Here is a 21,895-nt window from a genome sequence, read left to right on the forward strand (position 1 = left end):
GGTCAAACAAGGGACTCTTGAACACCTATCACTAAACAAAAAACAAAGCTGTGGATCATTTGGGTAACAACACAGTATTAAGGAGGTGAAGTGAGGCCAAGTATGGTGACCCATACTAGGAATTTGTGCTCTGCATTTAACCCATCCAAGTGCACACACACAGTAGTGAACACACACACCCACCGTGAACACACACCCGGAGCAGTGGGCAGCCATTGCTGCGGAGCAGTTGGGGGTATGGTGCCTTGCTCAAAGGACTCACCTCAGTCGTGGTATTGAGGGTGGAGAGAGTGCTGGTTATTCACCTTCCCCACCGACAATCCCTGCTGGACCTGAGACTCGAACCCACAACCTTTGGGTTACAAGTCCGACTCTCTAACCATTAGGCCACTAACCATTAACCATTAGGCCACGGCTGCCCCCCTAAGAATTAAGAATCAGGTGTATGTAAACTTTTGAATAATTGAAATTTGTATACATTGAACTATTATTTTCACTTGTGGACTATATGTAAACGTCTTTTATGTATTTATTGATTCAGGTCAGTACTAAATTAATTATAACATGCATTTTGTATGATAACATTTTGCAGATTCTGCAAGCAGAGGTGGAAAGAGTAATTAAATATGCTACTCAAGTAAAAGCACTGTTACTTCAATGAAATTTTACTTAATTACAAGTAAAGGCAATGGTAAAAAAATCTACTTAAGTAAAAGTAAAAAGTAACTAATTTTAAATTTTACTGAGTAATTTTTTTTTAACAGCAGGGGTGGGTGGGGGGTTTCTAGTGTAGTTCAAAAAAGACAAGGGGATATAAATCTCACCCTGGTTGTTTTTAATTGAGGAAACAACTTTACAAATTAAAGTGCAATAAAAACAAATAAATAAAATACAAAAAAAAAAAAACATAAAACATTTAGGGAAATGGTCATTTTAGTGCAAATGACCCCATAAAACATTAAACATCACAACCACTGAATGTGGCATAAACTAGAATCAGTAGAGCATCCTTTTGTTAAACACTAAAACAGTAGTCAAAACTAAGTCAAAATGGGTTAGGGACATTCAAGTATTTAGGAAAAAATTGCGCCATTGTCAGATAGTTTCTGGTGCGCAATCCCCTCCTTCCCTCCACGCACAATTTTTTTTTGTTTTGTTTTGTTTATTTAATTTTATTTATTTTTAATTTATTTTCACTCAGTAACAGATAAGATTTAAAATGTAGTTAAGTACAATACTTAATTCAAATCATACTTAAGTAAAAGTACAATTACAAAATTTAAAAGTTACTTTAAAAAGTAGAAGTGCACAAAAAACCTACTCAGTTACAGTAATGCGACTAAATCTAATTCGTTACTTTCCACCTCTGTCTGCAAGGTGTATGTAAACGTTTGACCTCAACTGTAAACACCGTGTTATTCTGGGACATTTTTCAATTTCTTTATACATGTTTTTATATATGTTTTTTCCCTCTAAGGCCAATAATATATTAACACATTTGTGATAGAGATAAGAAACACGATACATAAAAGACATTGTTATTGTTTACAAACAACTACAGTCACCATGGTAACGTGTGTTTTTGCACTGTATGAGGAACTTTGGACCTCTAGTGACGCTCACTCGAACTAAACAACAAAAACTACAACTCCCTACACGTCCTACCGGGGAACGGAAATTCACTGTGGAGAAATTGGCGCTGATCTATCCGGCCCATCTCGACTGCTCTTCCTTTCGCGCCGGTAGCCGAAGAATCGAGCGTCCATGTGCGCAGCGCCCGGGACTTCATAGATCACTGAGCCTTCCGAATCCGAGCCAGACCGCGACCTTGTAATGGATCTCAACTCTTTGATCGAGGCCCTTCGGGGCACCATGGACGCAAATTTGCGTGAGGCCGCAGAGAGACAACTGAACGAGGTAAAGTGATCGGATGGTGGTGGTGATGATGATGGTGGCGCGCCTCGGGCCTTGCGCAGCGGGATGGCTCTAGCCGCTATTACATTCTATTAAAAATGTCTTTTTAAACCATTTTTGTTGGCGTATTGCCCTTCAGTAACACACAATACGAGTTGGTAATCTGTTAAAGGGAATAGATCATATATTTTTAGCGTACTGTAACACGCGTTAGCAGCTCGTGTCCGTGTACTACGTCACCGCGATAATGGCTCGCAATATAGGAGTGTTAAACAGACGATACGGTGCTTAAATGTAACGTGACTTTAAAAAGCTGGTTAGTATACACAAGGTTGTAAACGTCTCTATGTTCTGAGGTCAAAATCTGATGTGGCTGAGTGTGTTAAAGCTGTTTATTTAGAGTGCGCGAATGTGCTAGCGAGAGATGCTAGGCGCTAGTCTCTCACGTGTCAACATGAGGCAGGAGGCTTGTTGTCATTTCCCTCTCTTCGTAAAACCTTTCACCAATTTAACTTTCGGAATATCCGATGATCATAACTGATTATGGTCAAACCAACACGACGACCCATATCGATGCTTACCAATGTGTTAAATCGCTATTTTAGCACTATTTGGGCCCGTTATATTAGCGAGCTGCGTCAGTATTTCAAAAGTAACGTGGTACCAAGGTACAGTGATGTGTCAGACAGTGACACCATGATAATTAGATAAATATGTAACGCCCCACTGTAATGTCTCAATTGTTAGCATTAGTTCAGTAGTTAGCATGAGCAGTGTTTATTAAAAATAGTAGTTCGTTCATTTTAGCTCGCAGAGCGTTTGCTGATGCAACTTATGTAAATGTTATGATCTAACTTGAATAATAATACAAATAGAACAATTGTTTATTGTAAGTGCGTGTGAACTTATGTAGTTAACTAATAAATAACCTATTGTAGGTAAGTGTTATCAATAGATACACTACCAGTCAAAAGTTTTTGAACAGTAAGATTTTAAAACCAAGCCTGCATTTATTTGATTCATAATAGTCTTGTTGTTTAAAATAACTGCTTTCTATTTGAATGTTTTAAAATATAATTTCTGTGATTTCAAAGCTGAATTTTTAGCATCATTTATCCAGCCTTCAGTGTCACATGATCCTTCAGAAATCATTCTAATATTTTGGTTTGCTGCTCAAAAAACATTTATAATTATGTTGAAAACAGCGGAGTAGAATTTTTTTCAGGTTTCTTTGATGAATGGAAAGGTCAGAAGAACAGCATTTATCTAAAATAGAAATCTTTTGTAACATTATAAATGTTTTTATCATCACTTTTGATCAATTTAAAGCATCCTTGCTAAATACAAGTATTCTATACTTTTTGCCAACAAAATGTATACTGACTCCATGGTTTCAAATTTTATAGTTTATAATGTTACAAAAGGTTTTTATGTCATATAAATGCTGGTATTTGGATCTTTCTATTCAACAAAGAATACTGAAAAAAATGTACTCTGTAACTGTTTTAAATATTGATGATGATGTTGATAAAAATGTTTCTTAAACAACAAATCAGCATATTAGAATGATTTCTGGAGTGACAATGAAAACTAGTAATGTTGCTGAAAATTTAGTTTTAATAACAGGAATAAATTATATTTTAAAATGTATTCGAATAGAAAGCAGTTCTTTTAAATAGTAAAAATATTTCACAATATTACGGCTTTTGCTGTGTTTTCGATCAAATAAATGCAGACTTGGTGAGCAGAATAGACTTTTTTTTTTTTTATTAAAAATCTTACTGTTCAAAAACTTTTGACTGGTAGTGTACAGAATTGTAGTTTATTTTTAGTAGACCATTATTGACAACCATAATAGTTGTGATCATTACTTGAAACCCTTTTGAGTTTAATTTATATTGTTTTATATGTAGTAATAACTTGTTTGTTGTACGTATATGTTGATGGATGTAATACTATGTTTTTCCCATGGTATTCTTTGAAGTGCCAACCCAACTGTTACATTATGCCAGTGCTGTACCATGATACCACCACAGTACTTTTTTTGTAAATACCCGATACTTTTTAAAGCCAAAGTATGTGATGTACAGGTGTTTTCCTGCAAAGCCTTCAAGTTGGAGCAAATTTGTCATGAAATGCAATTCATTACAAGGTAGTTACAAAAATACTGACTTTCCAAGAACAGGGTTGTGAACCATGAAGATTTAATTTATCCTAGTGTTCACTAGAATGTAATGTTCTTGTCATGTGTTCTTGTCCAAGTTGATGTTTCTAATAACCGAGCAAGTGCTCTTGATTTCTGGGAAGCATATTAGTTTGAGACAAGATGTTTTTTGGTAGCTGGCTTGTCAGTTTCTTTCACTAGATTGGTTTTTGGGCCTGCTGTGCTTCATATGTCAGAAATAGATGTTTATTAGGTTGTTAAACAAGTTATATTGTGCGGTATCTAGGTGCTTGAGTTTGTTTAGAAGAAGTGTGAGAGCAGCGAGTCTCATTTAGCGGTAATCTGTATACAGTAGTTGTTACTTGAGCAACAGGAGTAAGACAATACCTGAGAGACAAACCCATAGGCCTGTATAGAAGTTGTTTTGCCTGGGTTTTTATGTTTTTTTTTTTATAGAAAGCAAGTGACCCTGGATCACACAACTAGTCATAAGGGTCAATTTTGTTTAAAATCAGGATTTATTAAAGCTAAATAAATAAGCTTTGCATTGATATATGGACAATATTTGGCCGAGATACAACTATTTGAAAATCCGGAATCTGAGGGTGCAAAAAAATTCAACTATTGAGGAAAGCACTTTTAAAGTTGTCCAAATGAAGTTCTTAGCAGTGCATATTACCAGTCAAAAACACAATTTTATATATTTACAGTAGGAAATTTATTAAATATCGTCATGGAACATGATCTTTACTTAATATCCTAATGATTTTTGGCATAAAAGGAAAAATCTGTAATTTTGACCCATACACTATTTTTGGCTATTTCTACAAATATACCCATGCTACTTCGGCCTATATATTATAATGTTATTCACTTATTGAAGAACATGAAGTGTAGTCTTTCTAGATAAAACATTTTCTTAGGGCCTAGCGGGAGTTCTTTTGGCAAAATGCTGAATCTAATTACAGATATCAATTTAAAAATAGTTATCAAGGTCATTTAGGAATTATCACAAGCTTGTCACGCAGTTTGAGGGCCTGTGAGTCAAAAAGGTTGCGAACCCCTGAAGTCGAGGATTGATTCCTGCTGTGGGCTCCTGTGACACAGTCACTGTCTGGCCAGGCTCCAGGCGGCCCATGTGGACAGCAGGCTTGGATTCCTGTGTGCTGACGCTTTGGTGGTCGGGTGAGAACGCTGTCATGGCATTTCAAGCTGCGTCCGTTTATTCAGAGCTTGTTACAAAGGAATCTTCATCACAGGACTTGCTAAACTCGGGGCACTCCGTATTTGAAACAACATATTTGAAGGAGGGAAAACACACTGAGATGGCCATAAATGGTGACTCTTCAAAAAATTCTAGTCAAGTTGGCTAGATGTCAGTGGTTCTTTCCACAGAAATCTTTGCTGACTAATGCGTTTTGTATGTTTATGGTGTTTGGTGTCAGAGGCCAGAAGTAGATGTGGTGTTTATTTAGAGGTGAACTTGCAAGGAGTTTCCTGAAATGCTGTTTCAGTTCATTTAGTGGAGCAATACAGGTCTGTTTGCAAACAGTCCACCCAGGCAGTTAATATACAGTCTGTTTCATGTCATGCACTGAAGAGCAACAGCTGTATTTGGGGGGGGAGGGAAAAGTAATTTCTTAGTTTTTATACTTAATATTTTATTTAACAAGAACAAAGTAGCTATCAGGATAATGTAGGAGTTATCACAATTAATTTTCATGCAACCAGAAACACTTGTACACCTAAATGATAATCTATAAAGTGCTTTTAAATGCATTTCTTACATTTGTGATTTTGTTTTTCTCTCCACAGGGCCATACCCAGGTGAACTTTGTGTCTACACTACTGCAGGTGACCATGACTGATCAGTTGGATTTGCCTGTACGGCAAGCAGGTACGATTACGGCCCTTTAAGACCTACATCCTTGTCCTCTTCTCAGCAGAAACCAGTGTTACTCTTAATGCTGCTGTCATGCTATTTAGCATATTCAGACGTTGAAGTGCACACTCAAACCTCCTCTGTCAAGCGATGACTGTCCCTGTTCCGTCTTTAGTATCAGATGTCATATGTTGACACAGAGCTGAGACATTCTGTCAACGTGTGTTTGAATACAGATTCAAGGGTGTAGTTGTTACACTGAGTCTTAAATTTGTCTATATATGTACTATAGTAATAGTATACTATAGAAATACAAATAAATTGTGGCACAGAAGTACCACATAATTGAATCCATACAGCCCTAGAGTGGGTGGATATTTGCTTTTGAAATGCCTTTGTGCTGCTCAGTGACAATTTTTCATCAGATTCTTTTGTTCTATAGCCTGACTTTCTTTTGTGACTTTACAAATGACAATTGTCAAGAAAAACACTTCATATCTGAGTTAGGAGGGTACACTCACAGTACATTCTTCCAGTAGTTTGTGTCCTTACTATTGTAGAAAGAACTTGATGGATACAGCTGCTTATTCCTGAGAGTGCTGGTTTTCTTTTAATTACCACTTGAAGACTGTTTTTCTCCTTTTCTTATTTAGCCCTGTGATTTTCGTAATGTGGAAAACACAGACAGAAATGCGATGTCCAGTCTTTAACAATTTAAAGCAGAATGGGATGAAAACGTTACCAAAATCAAGAAGTAGGGCTGTACAATGTCAAATTGACATCTGATGTCATGTTATATGTGACCCCAGACCACAAAACAAGTCATAAGGCTGAATAAATTTGCTTTCCGTTGATGTATTGTTTGTAAGGGTAGGACAATATTTGGCCGAGATACAACCATTTGAAAATCTGATATTTACAGTAGAAAATTTACAAAATACCTTCATGGAACATGATCTGTGCTTAATATTCTAATGATTTTTGGCTTAAAAAAATCTATAAATTTTGACCCATACAATGTATTTTGGCTATTGCCAAATGTACCCATACTACTTAAGACTGGTTTTGTGGTCCAGGGTCACATATGAGGACTCCACATGAACTTCATCTTCAAAGCCACTCACTTTTAAATAAAAACTTGTCAAATATACGCAGACACTCAGAAGTCTTCAATACAAACTGGCAAAATAAATTTGGTTTTACTTGAAATTGACAATGTTTTACTACTTAGTAAAATGTACAAAGTTTTAAAGGAGTATCAAACAATTACATTTTTCCAACCTTTTTTTTTATTATTCTTACAGTAAACTTGTGTTGTACAGCAACTTTTTTTGACGACATGCTTTTTTTTGTTCTAAAGGAATTGTCATTTTATTACATTTTAAAGATTGATTAGATGCATGAAATTAAGTTTAAATTACTTTGATTACCACTGTTTAGGATGATAAATGTGTCAAATAATTAAACACAAAGCAAATTCAAACTGAATTTGGGGTGAAAAATAAAATTAAATCCGATTTTATAGTGTCCTATTATATTAATTTGAATAAATTAGTAATTGATTAGACATGCTTTTTGGTGATTTATGATATATAATTAAAGCATTAAAAACTGAATCTACAATAATTACAATGAAAGGCACAGAATTTGGCATGTATTACAGTGGATTTCATAGGACCACAATAACAGCACAAAGAAAACTTGTAACTGAAAACAGCTGTCAAGAGGTTAAAAGCTGATTTCTGAAATATTAATGTAAACTGTGGTTTTACAGGAAAAACTTTTAGAAAAGACAGGAATCGTTTTTGCATACTCTGCTCTGAGCTATTATTTATTGCATCATGCTGCATGTAAGACAGCGATGCATCATCTGACTTCAGTTTACTCCGTTTACTATTGTGAAGTGGCTGGATTTTCTCAAAGTGTCATCAGTCATTTAAAAACGAAGCAACTCCTGACTACTTTGGCAGCTTGGTGTTCACATTCCCAATTGCAGATCACACCATTAGATTCAGGATAGAGGGAGGAATGAGAAGAGTTGCTGATTCAGCAGCAGCAGCAGCCAGGATTACTCGTTTCCGGCTTTATGAACCTGTCTGCCATCAGTCTGCTATTTGATTGTCTCTGGTCTAACTCATTCTCCACGTCAGCTAATGCTGGTTACATATTCAGCACTTGCGCTGACAACTTTGTGCTAAAACCGCTTGTGCTCTGTATTTCACATACGTGGTCTGGCTGCCTGTAAGGAATTTTTTACAACCGGAAGAGACTGAGGCGCCAGATGCTAAGTGTTTCTAAATACATGAGCGTTTGTAGTGAAGCGGTGTGAATAGAATCGAAAAGGCTGCTCTCTGGAGAGGCCTCAAGTGCACCTGCTGGGATTTTTCAACAGAAGCACAGCTGCATTGAGTGCCTGACATAGCTCAAGCTTTCTTGACATCACATGGGCATTCAGGCAGAGCGTGTTAACCTCAACCTTTCTTTGCCCGAACTGCGCTAGGTTTCAAGGCCAACAAGTTTTTAAATATGTTCAGGTATAGCAGGCTTCCATGCCAGTTATACTATTTATGTATTGTGCAGAAAGCATTATGCTAATATTCCAGTCTCTGAGCTCTATAAAATAAGCCTTTTTACCTTTAATTTTTCTGTGTTCTGTTTTGATTGTTAAATATTTTTAGCAATATTGATTTAATTCTTAAAAATGTGCCAAATTCTGTGACTTTTCCCTCAAAATTCCAATTTTATTTCTCAGTTGGCCCTGTGATTGGAGCATAGCTTTTAGGACTGCTATCTCTGACCTCTTTTGTTGTTGTTCAGGTGTGATCTACCTGAAGAACATGGTGACACAGCACTGGAGTGAAGGAGATAATGCAAACACTGAAGCGCCCACTAGTAACATCCCAGAAGAGGACAGGCAGTTCATTCGAGACCACATAGTGGAGGCCATCATCCAATCCCCAGAGCGCATCAGGTAACACACGGTTACATGTACACAGAGGGGAGGGAGATGAGGATATGAAGGATCACTTTCTTTTATAACCTTATATTTTATTCTCACTTTCATAGAGTGCAACTCACAACTTGCATTCACCACATGATCAAGCACGACTACCCCGCTAGATGGACGGCTATCGTGGACAAGATCGGCTTTTACCTGCAATCTGATAATAGTGGCTGCTGGCTGGGCATCCTGCTTTGCCTCTACCAGCTGGTCAAGAATTACGAGTAAGAGAGCTGTGAAATACTCACAGGTTGTGTTCAGACTGAGAATTATTTCTGAATGGATTTGAGAAGGCAGGCTTTGGCGCTGACTGTGATTTGATATTTTGTAGTTGCTTAAATTGGATGAGTTCAGACAGTGTGTTCAGTTTCCGTTGGTTGCTGTGGTTAAGACACAGGCATCTGCATGATGCCGAGTGACATTGTTCTAAAATAACTGAATAGCAGTCTAAAATGGAAATTGGGAAATTTTGTCCTGCCCGCACTCGCCATATCAAAAAAAATGACGGGAGAACGAAAAACTGAAATAAAACTGTTTATATTTTACATATTATGAGATTAAATCATTCCGGTTTTAGCTTGAATGTTGAGGCATACACATTGAATAAGCAAATATTGCATTGCATTAGCTGTTCTGTCAGAGCAAAATTAATGAGCAAAGTAATTTTGCATACACATTACTGTCTTAATTGTTGTAGGTAATTAATTTTGTTTATTGTGTCAACATAAAGACACCTGCTATAAAGTTGGATATTAATCATATTCCAAAGGACCAAAACGGTAACTATTTAGCAAAAAACTCTTCAAATGCGACCCTGGACCACACTACAATTCTTAGGTAGCACAGGTATATTTGTAGCAATAGCCAAATTGTATGGGTCAAAATTAAATCAATTCTTCTTTTATGCACAAAATCATTAGGGTATTAAGTAAAGATCATGTTCCATGAAGATATTTTGTAAAAATCCTACTCTAAATATATCATAACTTAATTTTTGAGTAGTAATATGCATTGCTAAGAACTTTATTTAGGCAAATTTAAAGGATTTTTCTCAGTATTTAATTTTAATTTATTTTTATTTTTTCGCACCCTCACATTCCAGATTTTCAAATAGCTGTATCGACCAAATGTCCTATCCTAACAAACCATACATAAATGGAAAGCTTATTTATTCAGCTTTCAGATATGAAAGTATCATATAAGTGTCAGGTTTGTGGTCTAGGTCACAAATCAGATTTCAGTTTGAGTTTGTATGAATCAGGCTTAATGTGTTTTTAAGTTTAAAAACACATTAAAACTGAACTCAATTGAGTCTGATTTACCAAAAATGGATTTGGGCAGTCAGTGTGAACAAAGCCATTCTATACCACTAATGTCTTGTGGTTTTTTTTAAGATATAAGAAGCCAGAGGAGCGCCAGCCATTGGTTGCTGCCATGCAGATCTTTATGCCCATGTTGAAGGACCGATTCGTACAGCTGCTGCCAGACCCCTCCAGCGACTCTGTCCTGGTGCAGAAACAGATCTTCAAGATCCTTTACGCTCTCTTCCAGGTATTACTGTCACTTCTAATTGCTTTTCCACAATGAAACTTTTGTGGTTTGGTTCTCATTAACAGATTACTCTGTTTTTACAGTACAACCTCCCTCTGGAACTGATCAATCGCCAGAATCTCACAGAGTGGATGGAGATTCTGAAGACTGTCGTGGACAGAGATGTTCCTCCAGTAAGATTGTGCTCTATTTATGATGCATGTTGTGGTAGTGCTCACATTAGAGTTTAGTATAGTGGCAAGGTTGATTTTAATGGTTTTTATCTGCTGTAATTTCTAAATTTAATGTATCTGGCTTCTGGTCTGTTTGATATTGCAAACTAGTGTGTTTTACCGTATTATTTTAATGAATTGTCTTAATTATGAACAAACAGTTTTACCTTTTATTGCACTTTGTTAATTGAACCGGAAGTCTTGCCCATAGGTTTATTTTCGCATTGAACAATAAGGTAGATAGTGTCTGTCATTGGGCTGTGAGTGGACGGTGTGCATAGTGTCCGTCTATGTTTAGTGCCGTCTCTGGTCTGTGTCTTACAGGCTGTGAGACGGTTCTCACGCCACACTCACAGCCACAGAGCCAATGGAGATCATAGTACTGGCCCAGTGACGTCTAAACGACCATCCACCACTGGCCAGCCTCCATAGTCTCCTACAAGATCCAATAAACTCCACTTAAAGATCATGAATCGATGGCTATGTTCTGCATTATGTATACTGTGAGCGAACTATCTGTGTGTGGCATACTACAGTTTAGTAAGTTTGTTCAATTTCACATACTTTATATGCTGGGTTTTAAAGAGCTTGTGTGTGTGGCTTTGCAGGAGACCCTTCAGGTGGATGAAGACGAGAGGCCCGAGCTGCCCTGGTGGAAGTGCAAGAAGTGGGCGCTTCACATCCTCGCCCGGCTCTTTGAAAGGTGCCGTACTAACGTAACATCACTTCCTCCTAGGAACGCTAAAGATAAAGCTTTCACAGATGACTCATGGTCCATTTGAATCCCGGCCTACGCTGAGCAGTTGGAAACACTTGATTAGTTATTTTCAGCAGGAGGTCTTGTGTGTTTGAAACGGTTACTGGATTTTCATGTATGTTTTTGCCCCAAGGTATGGCAGCCCTGGCAACACAACCAAAGAGTACACCGAGTTTGCAGAGATTTTCCTCAAGGGTTATGCCGTGGCTGCACAGCAGGTAAACAGGAAACATTGGTAGATTGTTCAGTGGGTTGTTGACATGATGTGTGTTGAGATAATTGATGACCTTTGATTGTTTGTTTCTGATAGGTACTGTTGAAGGTGTTGTATCAGTATAAGGAAAAGCAATACGTGGCTCCCAGAGTCTTGCAGCAGACACTGAATTACATCAACCAGGGAATCGCACACGCCGTCACCTGGAAGAACCTAAAGCCACACATTCAAGTATGTACACTATAGTTTTAAGACGTTTTGAAACCTAAATCTCTATGGTCTCTTTTAAAGGATTAGCTGGTGACTAGGGTTGGGTACCGTTCACATTTTAACCGGTACCTGAAATTCAGTACGGTATGCAATGGTGCCACTTTGGTACTTTACTCTCTGTGTAATAACAAAAACATTTATTTCTGTGAAAAAATAAGTCCAAAACTCTCAATTTCAACATTTTAAACAATAGGCCCTCTTTTTTTTTTTTTTTTTTTTTTTTTATATATAAAGAGTTTTAATAGTAATTGTATTTTTTTTTTCTACAATTAAGTGGTTAGTCTGGTTGTAATATTTATTTGCACCCACTTTACATTAGGTGGCCTTAACAGCTGTGTATGTACATTTTAAATTAATAATTTGGTACAATGTACTTATTGTGTACATGTTTTTACATATATATTTTTAAAACCCATATGTAATTACGTTTGTAATTAATTTCTGTAATTACCACTGTTATCCCATCCCTTACACCCATCCTTAAACCTACCCATACCACCAAACCTGTCCCTAACCTTACCCATATCCCACCTTAATAGAAGCAAAAGTATTTTGCAATGCAATATGACCACATTAAGTACATTGTACTTATTTTTTAATGTAAGTACATATTAAGGCCACCTAATATAAAGTGTGACCATTTATTTTTTATTTATTGTTTTATTTAAATTTGACAAAATTGAATATATAAAGACGTAGGCAAATATTATACTGTATAAAAGTAATACAAGAGTAATGTATTTCTGTTTCTGTTTTATTTAAGTTGCTGTGAATTTTCTGTGTATACAGCATGAAATGATGCTAGTTTTCTTAAATGAAACGGCAAAATTCTCATTAAGTGACTCTCACAGCAGCTCTGAATATTAAGTTCATGTTGTCATATAGTGAGACACAGAGACCGAAAATCACCTCTAGCGTAACGCATGCTTCAGTATTTGTGTAGTAAACAAAACTGCATCTCTGCCATTCATGCATACAGAGGCTAGCGAAATATTTAAATGGTCTCTTTGCATTAATATTCACAGACACTCTTCCATATCATGATTCGAATTAAGTGACAGCCCTACTTTTATTCATTCAAAAATTTACAAATTCCATGGCATTCCGCAATATAGAGTAAATTGTTTTTATGAATTAACCCAGCTGTCCTGTCTGCGTTTTCACGGAAACCATATGTCTCTAGAAATGTTACCACACTTCATAATATTTTGGTTTATTGTTTTAATGTATGCACCCAAATGTGTTCACGGGTACTGAAATTTAGTACAAATTAATTTAATGTGAATCGGTAGTACCGACGCAATACAAACGATACCCTTATAAAGTATCGAGTTCTGTACAAAACCCTACTGGTGACTGAATCAGTTTGTTGGATTGATTAATTGAAACTGACAGTTCAAAAGAATTGATTCACAGAAATAAGACTTTCCTAAAACATAAAATGCCTTGTGTCACACACCTTACACTTGAATGTCTGTGTTTAGGGAATCATTCAGGACGTGGTATTCCCTCTCATGTGCTACACAGACAGCGATGAAGAGCTCTGGCAGGAAGACCCTTACGAGTACATCCGCATGAAATTTGGTTAGAGCATCACGTTGTTTATCTGAACCAGCAAAAGCTTCTTTGAGTAGGAGACCAAAGCCAGATAGATCAGCTCATTCTTTCTCTCTCTGCTTCCTCTTAGATGTTTTCGAAGACTTCATTTCCCCCACCACTGCAGCTCAGACGCTTCTCTTCACCGCTTGCAACAAAAGGAAGGAGGTGGGTGTTTGGAGGCGCCATCTGGCATGTTCAGGCCTATGATGTGACTGTGTTTGGCTGAGTTTTGTGTATATTTTACTGCCAACCCTCATGTATCCAATCAGCACCCTGCGGCTTTTTCAACAGAACTGTTGGATGCTTCTGACGCCAGGTGGAAAGAGCTTCTCCGTCATCTCAAAGAGCTGTGGCTCTTATTCAAATGAAGCTTTTTTTCCTTTCTTTTTAGTGTGATTTGTAGTTTTTATTAGGGGTGCAACTAGGGTTTTGAGAAGCGATTAAGCGGAGTAGTTACTCGAATAATCAGATTTTAAAAAGCCACATTTTATTGTCTATATACAATACAATGCCTTTTTAATGTGGTCCATCTGTATGATGCACATGAAGCCTGTGATGTTTAACAGAGACTAGCTTCTTCTCAGAACAAACGTCTATGCAAAACATAGATGTTGACAGAGTTACAAAATTTAAGTTATGCACAAGCGAAACCGATTTCCAAATGCATTCAGCAACAGACAAATCTGATCCATGCTACACTATTTTCTATTTTCTGCATTCCCATGTTTTCGATAAGTTAATTCTTTTTTTGGCACTTTTCCTGCAGCCATTCAATCTCTGCTATATTTGTCCATAAAGCTTTGATTCACTACTGTAAAGATGCGAGTCAGGTTAGTTGTCTGTTTTCATGAGATTTCATCAATTAGTTGTTGCAGCCCTAGTTTTTAGTGTTTACACGGGGTTGCTACGCTTGATTTGAAACTATCCCATCTTTAACTGGATCTTGCGTATTCTTGTGTATTCTCTCTCCGAGCTTTCTGTGGTGTGTAAACAGCGTGAGTTTGACTTCAAGCCTGTATTTTGAAAGTGTCCATGAAATGGCTGTGGGTTGAAGGTGTGCGTAGTATCCATCTGCGTTTAGTGCTGTCTCTGGTCTGTGTCTTACAGGCTGTGAGACGGTTCTCACGCCACACTCGCAGCCACAGAGCCAATGGAGATCATAGTACTGGCCCAGTGACGTCTAAACGACCATCCACCACTGGCCAGCCTCCATAGTCTCCTACAAAACCCCCAAATTACATGAGTCATGAGATGTTCTGGTATTTTGAACCTTGTTAACCACCTTTACTGTATAACAGGTGCTGCAGAAGTCCATGGGCTTCTGTTATCAGATCCTCACAGACCCTGCCTGTGACCCCAGGAAAAAAGACGGCGCTCTTCATATGATCGGCTCACTGGCTGAGATTCTTCTCAAGGTGATATATTTATATAATTTTTTTTTTTTTTTTAATATAATATATAGTATGTGCCCCTGGACCACAAAACCAGTCTTAAGTAACATGGGTATACTTGTAGCAATAGCCAAATGTACAATGTTTGGATCAAAATAGTTTTTTTTTTTTTTTTTTTTTTTTTTTTTGTGTGTGTGTGTGCCAAAAATCGTTAGGATATTAAGTAAATATTATGTTCCATGAAGATATTTGGTAAATTTCCTACTGTAAATATATTGAAACTTATTTTTTGGTTAGTAATATGCATTGCTAAGAACTTAATTTGGACAATTTTAAATGCAATTTTCTCAACATTTAGATTTTTTTTTTTTTTTTTTTTTTGCATTCTCAGATTCTAGATTTTCGAATAGGTGTATCTCAGCCAAATATTGCCCTGTCCTAACAATGTAAAGTTTATTTATAAATTATTTATTTCTAAATTTCAGTTTCTAAAAATTGACCCTTATGACTGTTTTTGTGGTCTAGGGTCACATAATAAAAATGTTTTTTTGAGCAGCAAATCGGAATATTAAAATGATTTCTAAAGGATTGTGTGATTAGATTAGTGATGCTAAAAATTCAGCTTTGAAATCAGAAGAAAATTACATTTTAAAATATATTCAAATAGAAAGAATTGATAGAAATATCATGTTTTTTTTAAATATATAAAAAATATAAATAAATCCCCCCAGAATTGTACTTTTCTGCTCACCAAGTGGGTTTTTTTTTTTTTTTTTGTACAGCAAAGAGACTTAAAAAAAAAAAAACATCTTACTGTTCAAAAACTTTTGACTGGTAGTGTAAATACCAGTTTTCACACTAATTCAACTAATATGTCTTTAGTTAGCTTTTTAAATATTTTAAGATCAAAGCTCTGTAGTTTTTATTATGGTGGCAAAACATAATGCAATACAATGATTGGGAGATGGACAAATAAACATTCCTCAAAAAACTGTATTTCTAAAAATTGACCCTTATGACTGTTTTTGTGGTCTAGGGTCACATATGTATTAATATGTAAAATAATATTAACAGTATAGTATAATATAATAATAAAACGCTGAATCATTTATTTAGCTGTTCTTATCAGCTTATGATACCAAAATTTTGTTTGCAGTTTCAGTACCACAGCAAAAACTACTAGACCAATTAATATTATAGACAAGCGAAACAAGTCAGTAATAAAATAAGAACAAAGAAAGAAATTACAAACAATAGCACAAGTATTATAAAAAGAGATATAAATAAAATAAACAGTGCTTTATGTTTTCAGGTTGTTTTTAACAGTAGTATTCAAGTGCAGAAACTGAACAATTAATTTGGCTGCTGTCACTTTAAGACCAAATTCACAATCCAGTGTAATGATGCACATCCTGCTTTCTCTATCCTTAAAGGGATAGTCTCACCCAAAAATGAAAATGTTGTTATTAATTACTTATGGTTTTCCAAACCCACAAGACCTTCGTTCATCTTTCGGCACACATGTCAAGATATTTTTAATGAAATCCGAGAGCTTTCTGACCCTCCATAGACAGCAACACAACTACCATGTTTAAGGCCCATAAAGGTAATAAGGACATCTGTAAAATAATCCATGTGACATCAGTGGTTCAACTTTAATTTTAGGAATTTGTGCCAAAAGAAAACAAAAATAGCTACTTTATTCAACAGTTTCTCCTCTGGAATGCAACATGGTAGTTGCATTGCTGTCTATGCAGGGCCATAAAGCTCTCAGATTTAATCAAAGAAATCTTAATTTGTGTTCAAAAGGTAAACTAAGGTCTAATTGGTTTGAAAGGACATAAGGGTGAGTAATGGCAGAATTTTAATTTTGAGGATACTTGCCAAGACAAGCTTTTTGACATTGAATTTGTCATTTCAAATATTTGGTTTGCAAATAGTTCTTTTGCATTTATTTGTCCTTAAATTGTCTAAAATGACTTGAATGTTTGGATTGGCAAAACTTAAAGAGCAGCATTAGTTATTTCAGGATTGAACCATCTGATGAGTTGTATTGATGATTTTTTTTTTTTCTTCAATCAGAGGAAGATCTACAAAGACCAGATGGAGTTCATGTTGCAGAATCATGTCTTCCCTCTGTTCCGCAGTGAGCTGGGTTACATGAGAGCCAGGGTGAGAGATGTGCTCACTGCAGTCACTAACTCTTACATTATTAGAGAACAATTCAACCTCTAGATGACAAAAGCACCTACTTGAGTTCTGCAAACTGTCCACTTATCTTAGCTCATGGTAATTCTGTTTTTAGGCCTGCTGGGTTCTCCATTACTTCTGCGAGGTCAAGTTCAAGAATGACCAGAACTTGCAGACAGCCCTTGAGCTCACCCGCCTGTGTCTGATTAACGACAACGAGATGCCTGTTAAAGTAGAGGCTGCCATTGCCCTCCAGGTCCTCATCAGCAATCAGGAGAAAGGTAAGATTTTGCTTATTTATCTCACTTTCTCTGTTTAATGCCTTTGTCTTGCATTAGCTACATTTATTTGAGATGGCTTTGTTTTCGCTTCAGCCAAAGATTACATCACCCCCCACATCCGGCCCGTGATGCAGGCCCTCCTCCACATTGTGCGCGAGACCGAGAATGACGATCTTACTAACGTCATCCAGAAGATGATCTGCGAGTACAGTGAGGAGGTCACACCAATCGCTGTAGAGATGACCCAGCATTTGGTAAGAGCCATTTGAATATTCATTTAACCCTGTAAAGCCTGACATGAAATGCAGTCCTAAAAATTAGTTTTGAAAAGAATTTAGGTATTTAGGAATTTTATGGTTTAACTTTTCATTTTTGATAAAGGAGAATATGGAGTTCATTCTTGAGAAGGGAAAAAATGCAATTATATTTATAGGTCCAAACTGCATATAATAAAATGCATATACACTACCCCTCAAAAGTTTTTGAACAGTAATATTTTTAGTGTTTGTTTTTTTTCTCTCTCTTTTTTTCATCTCTTCTAGAGTAGAAACATTTCTTTGACTTTTAAATTAACTGATTTCTATTTAAATATATTTTATTGTAATTTATTCCTTTAATCAAAGCTAAATTTTCAGTATGTCAGTATGTAAGTTTCTATACATCAAAGAACCCTGAAAAAAAATCTACTGTTGTTTTTAACAACAGTAATAATAAAAAAAAATTGAGCAGCAAATCAGAATATTAAAATGATTTCTGAGGAATTCTGTGACTAGATGAGAAGCTTTGAAATCAGAAGAAAATTACATTTTAAAATATATTCAAATAGAAAGAATTGATAGAAATATATCTTTTTATTTTTTTTTAAATATATAAAATATATAAATAAATAAAATTCCCCCAGAATTGTACTTTTCTGCTCACCAAGTGTGTATTTATTTATTTTTTGTACAGCAAAGAGACTTTAAAAAAAACCCACACATCTTACTGTTCAAAAACTTTTGACTGGTAGTGTAAATACCAGTTTTCACCAGTTTTTAGTTAGATTTTTAAATATTTTAAGATCAAAGCTCTGTAGTTTTTATTATGGTGGCAAAACATAATGCAATCCAACGATTGGGAGATGGACAAATAAACATTCCTCAAAAAAACTGTATTTAGTCATATTTGATACATTTTAACATGATTTCTCTAAAAATTAGGTAAGAATAATTAAGTAAAAGTTGGTTTAGTCCAGAAAGGTTCAAATATTACTATCAATGACAATTTAATTTTAGTTTATGACAAACGGTAAAGGTTTCACAGCAAAGGTGGACATTAGAATGATACTAAAAAACCTTTTACTTGCTAAAAATGTATACACTATCAATCAGACGACAAGGCATGTAGTAGATTGTGTACAACAGGTTTTCCATCAGTGTTTTGATATAATTCAGAGGCCATATAAATGTATCAAATATTAAACTGTAGACTTTATAGACTTATAATAATTTGCACAAAGAGCTGTGTTGAATCATCTTTGAAGTAAACATTCGTGCTTGAATCCTCTCTCCCAGGCCATGACCTTCAACCAGGTGATCCAGACAGGCCCCGATGAGGAAGGGGGTGATGATAAAGCAGTGACTGCCATGGGCATCCTTAACACCATTGACACACTGCTGAGTGTAGTGGAGGACCATAAAGAGGTGAGAAAATAGAAGCATGGGCTGCAGAAGCTCTTCCTGGTTCTCTAGCCTGTAGCACCCTGTGGAATTACTTCCAGCCGCCCACAAACGCAAAAAAAAAGCAATGTACGCCAACTTCTGACAAAGTGCCTTATTGGCTGGAGAGAGCATCTTTAAATAGCCTTGTGGAAATCTATATGCATGTATATTTATACATACTTTCTTTGCACTGTATGCAATTTCATGCTAATCCCTTTGCTTTGAATTTGAACTGTATGCTTGTTTAAAAATGTATGAATGTCATTTATTTATAGAAGATATCAAACCATGTGGAATTTAGGGAGAGATGGCTGAAGCACACTTTGTCGTTTACAAATATTAGGGGTAGTGCTTGTTGTTCTGATTCTGTATGGAAAGGAGTGATTTTTCAGATTTTTATTTATTTTTTTGGTTAGTAAAATATTTGGTATCAATATATTTATTATTTAAAAAGGTTACAGAATTGGGGGGGGGGGGGGGGAATGGACAAGCGTCTTTCATTCCAGCTGTGAAGTTTAATTATCATTTTATATGGCTTCTTCTTATTGGTACCACTGCATTTTGGTCATAGTAAAACAATTTAAATCATAAGTATTTCCACTTTAATATAGAGATTCATTGTAATTTCATGTACAAATCTATGTATTTTTATACAATCTCTAAATTGTGTACACATTTATGATTACAAATATGTTAGATGAGGTTATACATGTTTTTTTTTTTGTTTTTTTTTTAATTGTTCGACAGCTATTTATTATTATTGCAAGTATATGCAAGTTTAATTTTCCATTAAAATGCACAAGTTTAAATTGCTTAAATATTAAAGGTCCATCATTAGTGTCTTCCATATGTGATCCTGGACCGCAAAACCAGTCTTAAGTCGCATGGGTACATTTGTAGCAATAGCCAAAAATACATTGAATGGGTCAAAATTATCTTCTCTTTTTTTAATGCCAAAAATCATTAGGAAATTAAGTAAAGATCATGTTCCATGAAGATATTTGGTAAACTTCCTACTGTAAATATCAAAACCTAATTTTTGATTAGTAATATGCATTGCTAAGAACTTCATTTGGACAACTTAAAGGTGATTTTGTTGATATTTTGAAATATTATTTTCGAATAGCTGTATCTCAGCCAAATATTGTTCTATCCTAACACACCATACATCAATAGAAAGGTTATTTAGCATTTCAGATATATAAATCTCAATTTCAAAAAATGTACCCTTAGGCTGATTTTGAGGTCCAGGGTCACATATATAAATTTTTCAGTTCAAACTGATATTATATTACACCAATATCTGAGCTGAGATGCCATTGTGTGTTAACACTGCTGATTGATTAATTTCAGATTACCCAGCAGTTAGAGGGCATCTGTCTGCAGGTGATCGGCACAGTCCTCCAGCAGCACGTCCTGGGTGAGTTTTATTCGCAGAAAAAACTGTTTTGTCTGACATTTTGTTTGAGTTTCACCCGCTAATGGAAATAAGAAAAACCTTTTTCTCTATCCTTTTGTTTGTGTATAAATTTATTTTGGGTTTATGTTCCCAGAGTTCTATGAGGAGATTCTATCCCTGGCCCACAGTCTGACGTGTCAACAGGTGTCCCCTCAGATGTGGCAGCTGCTCCCTCTGGTCTATGAGGTCTTCCAACAAGACGGATTTGACTATTTCACAGGTAATGCTGAGGCCGGCGTGTTCTCTAAAAAATAATTAACTTCCCTTTTAAATTGTAAACAGTGTCAGATGATTGCGCAAATTTCCTTTGGTTGAGAAAAGTGTGACTTTTGTTTATTTTAACTGATAGATATTAATATATGAGAGTGAAGGTCATTGCACACTAAGTCTGAAATTTTTGTATGCGTTGTTTCCTATTCGTCATCCTTTGCTATCACGATGCTTAGAATGTGAAACGCAGAAAATGAACCTGATCTAATTTTTTTTTTATGACGTACGAAATTGTGTAAGCGTGATTGACACAACATGTGGTTGTATTTATTTGTTAACATGCGAAAAGTTCTGTGTGCAATGACCTTAACACTTCTTGTACCTTTTTTTTTTTATTATTCTAGATATGATGCCACTTCTCCATAACTACATCACAGTTGACACAGACACACTCCTGTCTGACACCAAATACCTTGAAATAATCTACAGTATGTGCAAAAAGGTACAGCTACTTCAATGCAAATCAAAAGTGAAGTTGGTTGCACTTTTAGCTTTATGGTTCACTTCAGGGTTAGTACCTTTTCACTCTAGTATATACAGTCAAACCATAATTTATTCAGACTCCTTCATTTTTCACATTACCAGTTTATTTGCTATATTATAGAAAATGATAATACAATGATAAAACTCTTAAAAGAGTTAAGCTGTGTTAGAATAAATTCATCTTGATAATGTCAACTGAAGAACTTTCGGTAACACTTTAGAATACTGTATCTTACTTACTGCAGAACTAATAAGGAATTATTGAAGAACTAACAGCTAACTATTCATTAACACTTGACTCATTACTGTTAACTACTAAGGAAGATGTGTTAACTAATCAGTATGTAATACAATTTTGAGAATGTGTTAAGTAACAGGTAGCTAATCAATAACTAATGTATTCTGTCATACCTCCTGAAGAACTACTATTAATTATCTAGTAGTTAAGATTCAAGAAAAATAACTATGAAGTAACTACTAATGAACAGTCATACACAACTAAACTGAGTTGTGACCCTTTCATATATAAATGTTATTAGCAGTAGTAGTAGTATGCA

General features: G+C 35.7%; 1 protein-coding gene and 2 non-coding genes across 3 annotated transcripts in view; all 3 read left to right on the forward strand.

Annotated features, from left to right (window-relative positions):
* Positions 1-1,710: 1,710 nt before the first annotated feature.
* The window catches only part of ipo7 (importin 7), a 28,917-nt gene continuing 8,732 nt past the window's right edge, over positions 1,711-21,895 (forward strand). The window contains exons 1-19 of the mRNA XM_073835674.1: positions 1,711-1,917; positions 5,894-5,975; positions 8,778-8,931; positions 9,027-9,185; positions 10,356-10,512; positions 10,596-10,685; positions 11,333-11,427; positions 11,615-11,699; positions 11,792-11,926; positions 13,450-13,549; positions 13,653-13,729; positions 14,863-14,979; positions 17,038-17,127; positions 17,261-17,426; positions 17,520-17,680; positions 18,980-19,108; positions 20,480-20,546; positions 20,680-20,805; positions 21,200-21,297. Of these exons, the coding sequence (XP_073691775.1) occupies positions 1,834-1,917; positions 5,894-5,975; positions 8,778-8,931; positions 9,027-9,185; positions 10,356-10,512; positions 10,596-10,685; positions 11,333-11,427; positions 11,615-11,699; positions 11,792-11,926; positions 13,450-13,549; positions 13,653-13,729; positions 14,863-14,979; positions 17,038-17,127; positions 17,261-17,426; positions 17,520-17,680; positions 18,980-19,108; positions 20,480-20,546; positions 20,680-20,805; positions 21,200-21,297 (2,172 nt within the window). The 5' untranslated portion in view covers positions 1,711-1,833. The remainder of the gene's footprint in view (positions 1,918-5,893; positions 5,976-8,777; positions 8,932-9,026; positions 9,186-10,355; positions 10,513-10,595; positions 10,686-11,332; positions 11,428-11,614; positions 11,700-11,791; positions 11,927-13,449; positions 13,550-13,652; positions 13,730-14,862; positions 14,980-17,037; positions 17,128-17,260; positions 17,427-17,519; positions 17,681-18,979; positions 19,109-20,479; positions 20,547-20,679; positions 20,806-21,199; positions 21,298-21,895) is intronic.
* Positions 10,988-11,168, forward strand: LOC141332570 (small nucleolar RNA SNORA23). The gene has a single exon (XR_012355347.1). It is a non-coding gene; the product is annotated as a small nucleolar RNA SNORA23 (small nucleolar RNA).
* Positions 14,611-14,791, forward strand: LOC141332569 (small nucleolar RNA SNORA23). Its single transcript, XR_012355346.1, has one exon. It is a non-coding gene; the product is annotated as a small nucleolar RNA SNORA23 (small nucleolar RNA).

The sequence above is a fragment of the Garra rufa genome, chromosome 3 (assembly GCF_049309525.1).
Source record: "Garra rufa chromosome 3, GarRuf1.0, whole genome shotgun sequence".
In the NCBI taxonomy this organism is placed as follows: Eukaryota; Metazoa; Chordata; class Actinopteri; order Cypriniformes; family Cyprinidae; genus Garra; species Garra rufa.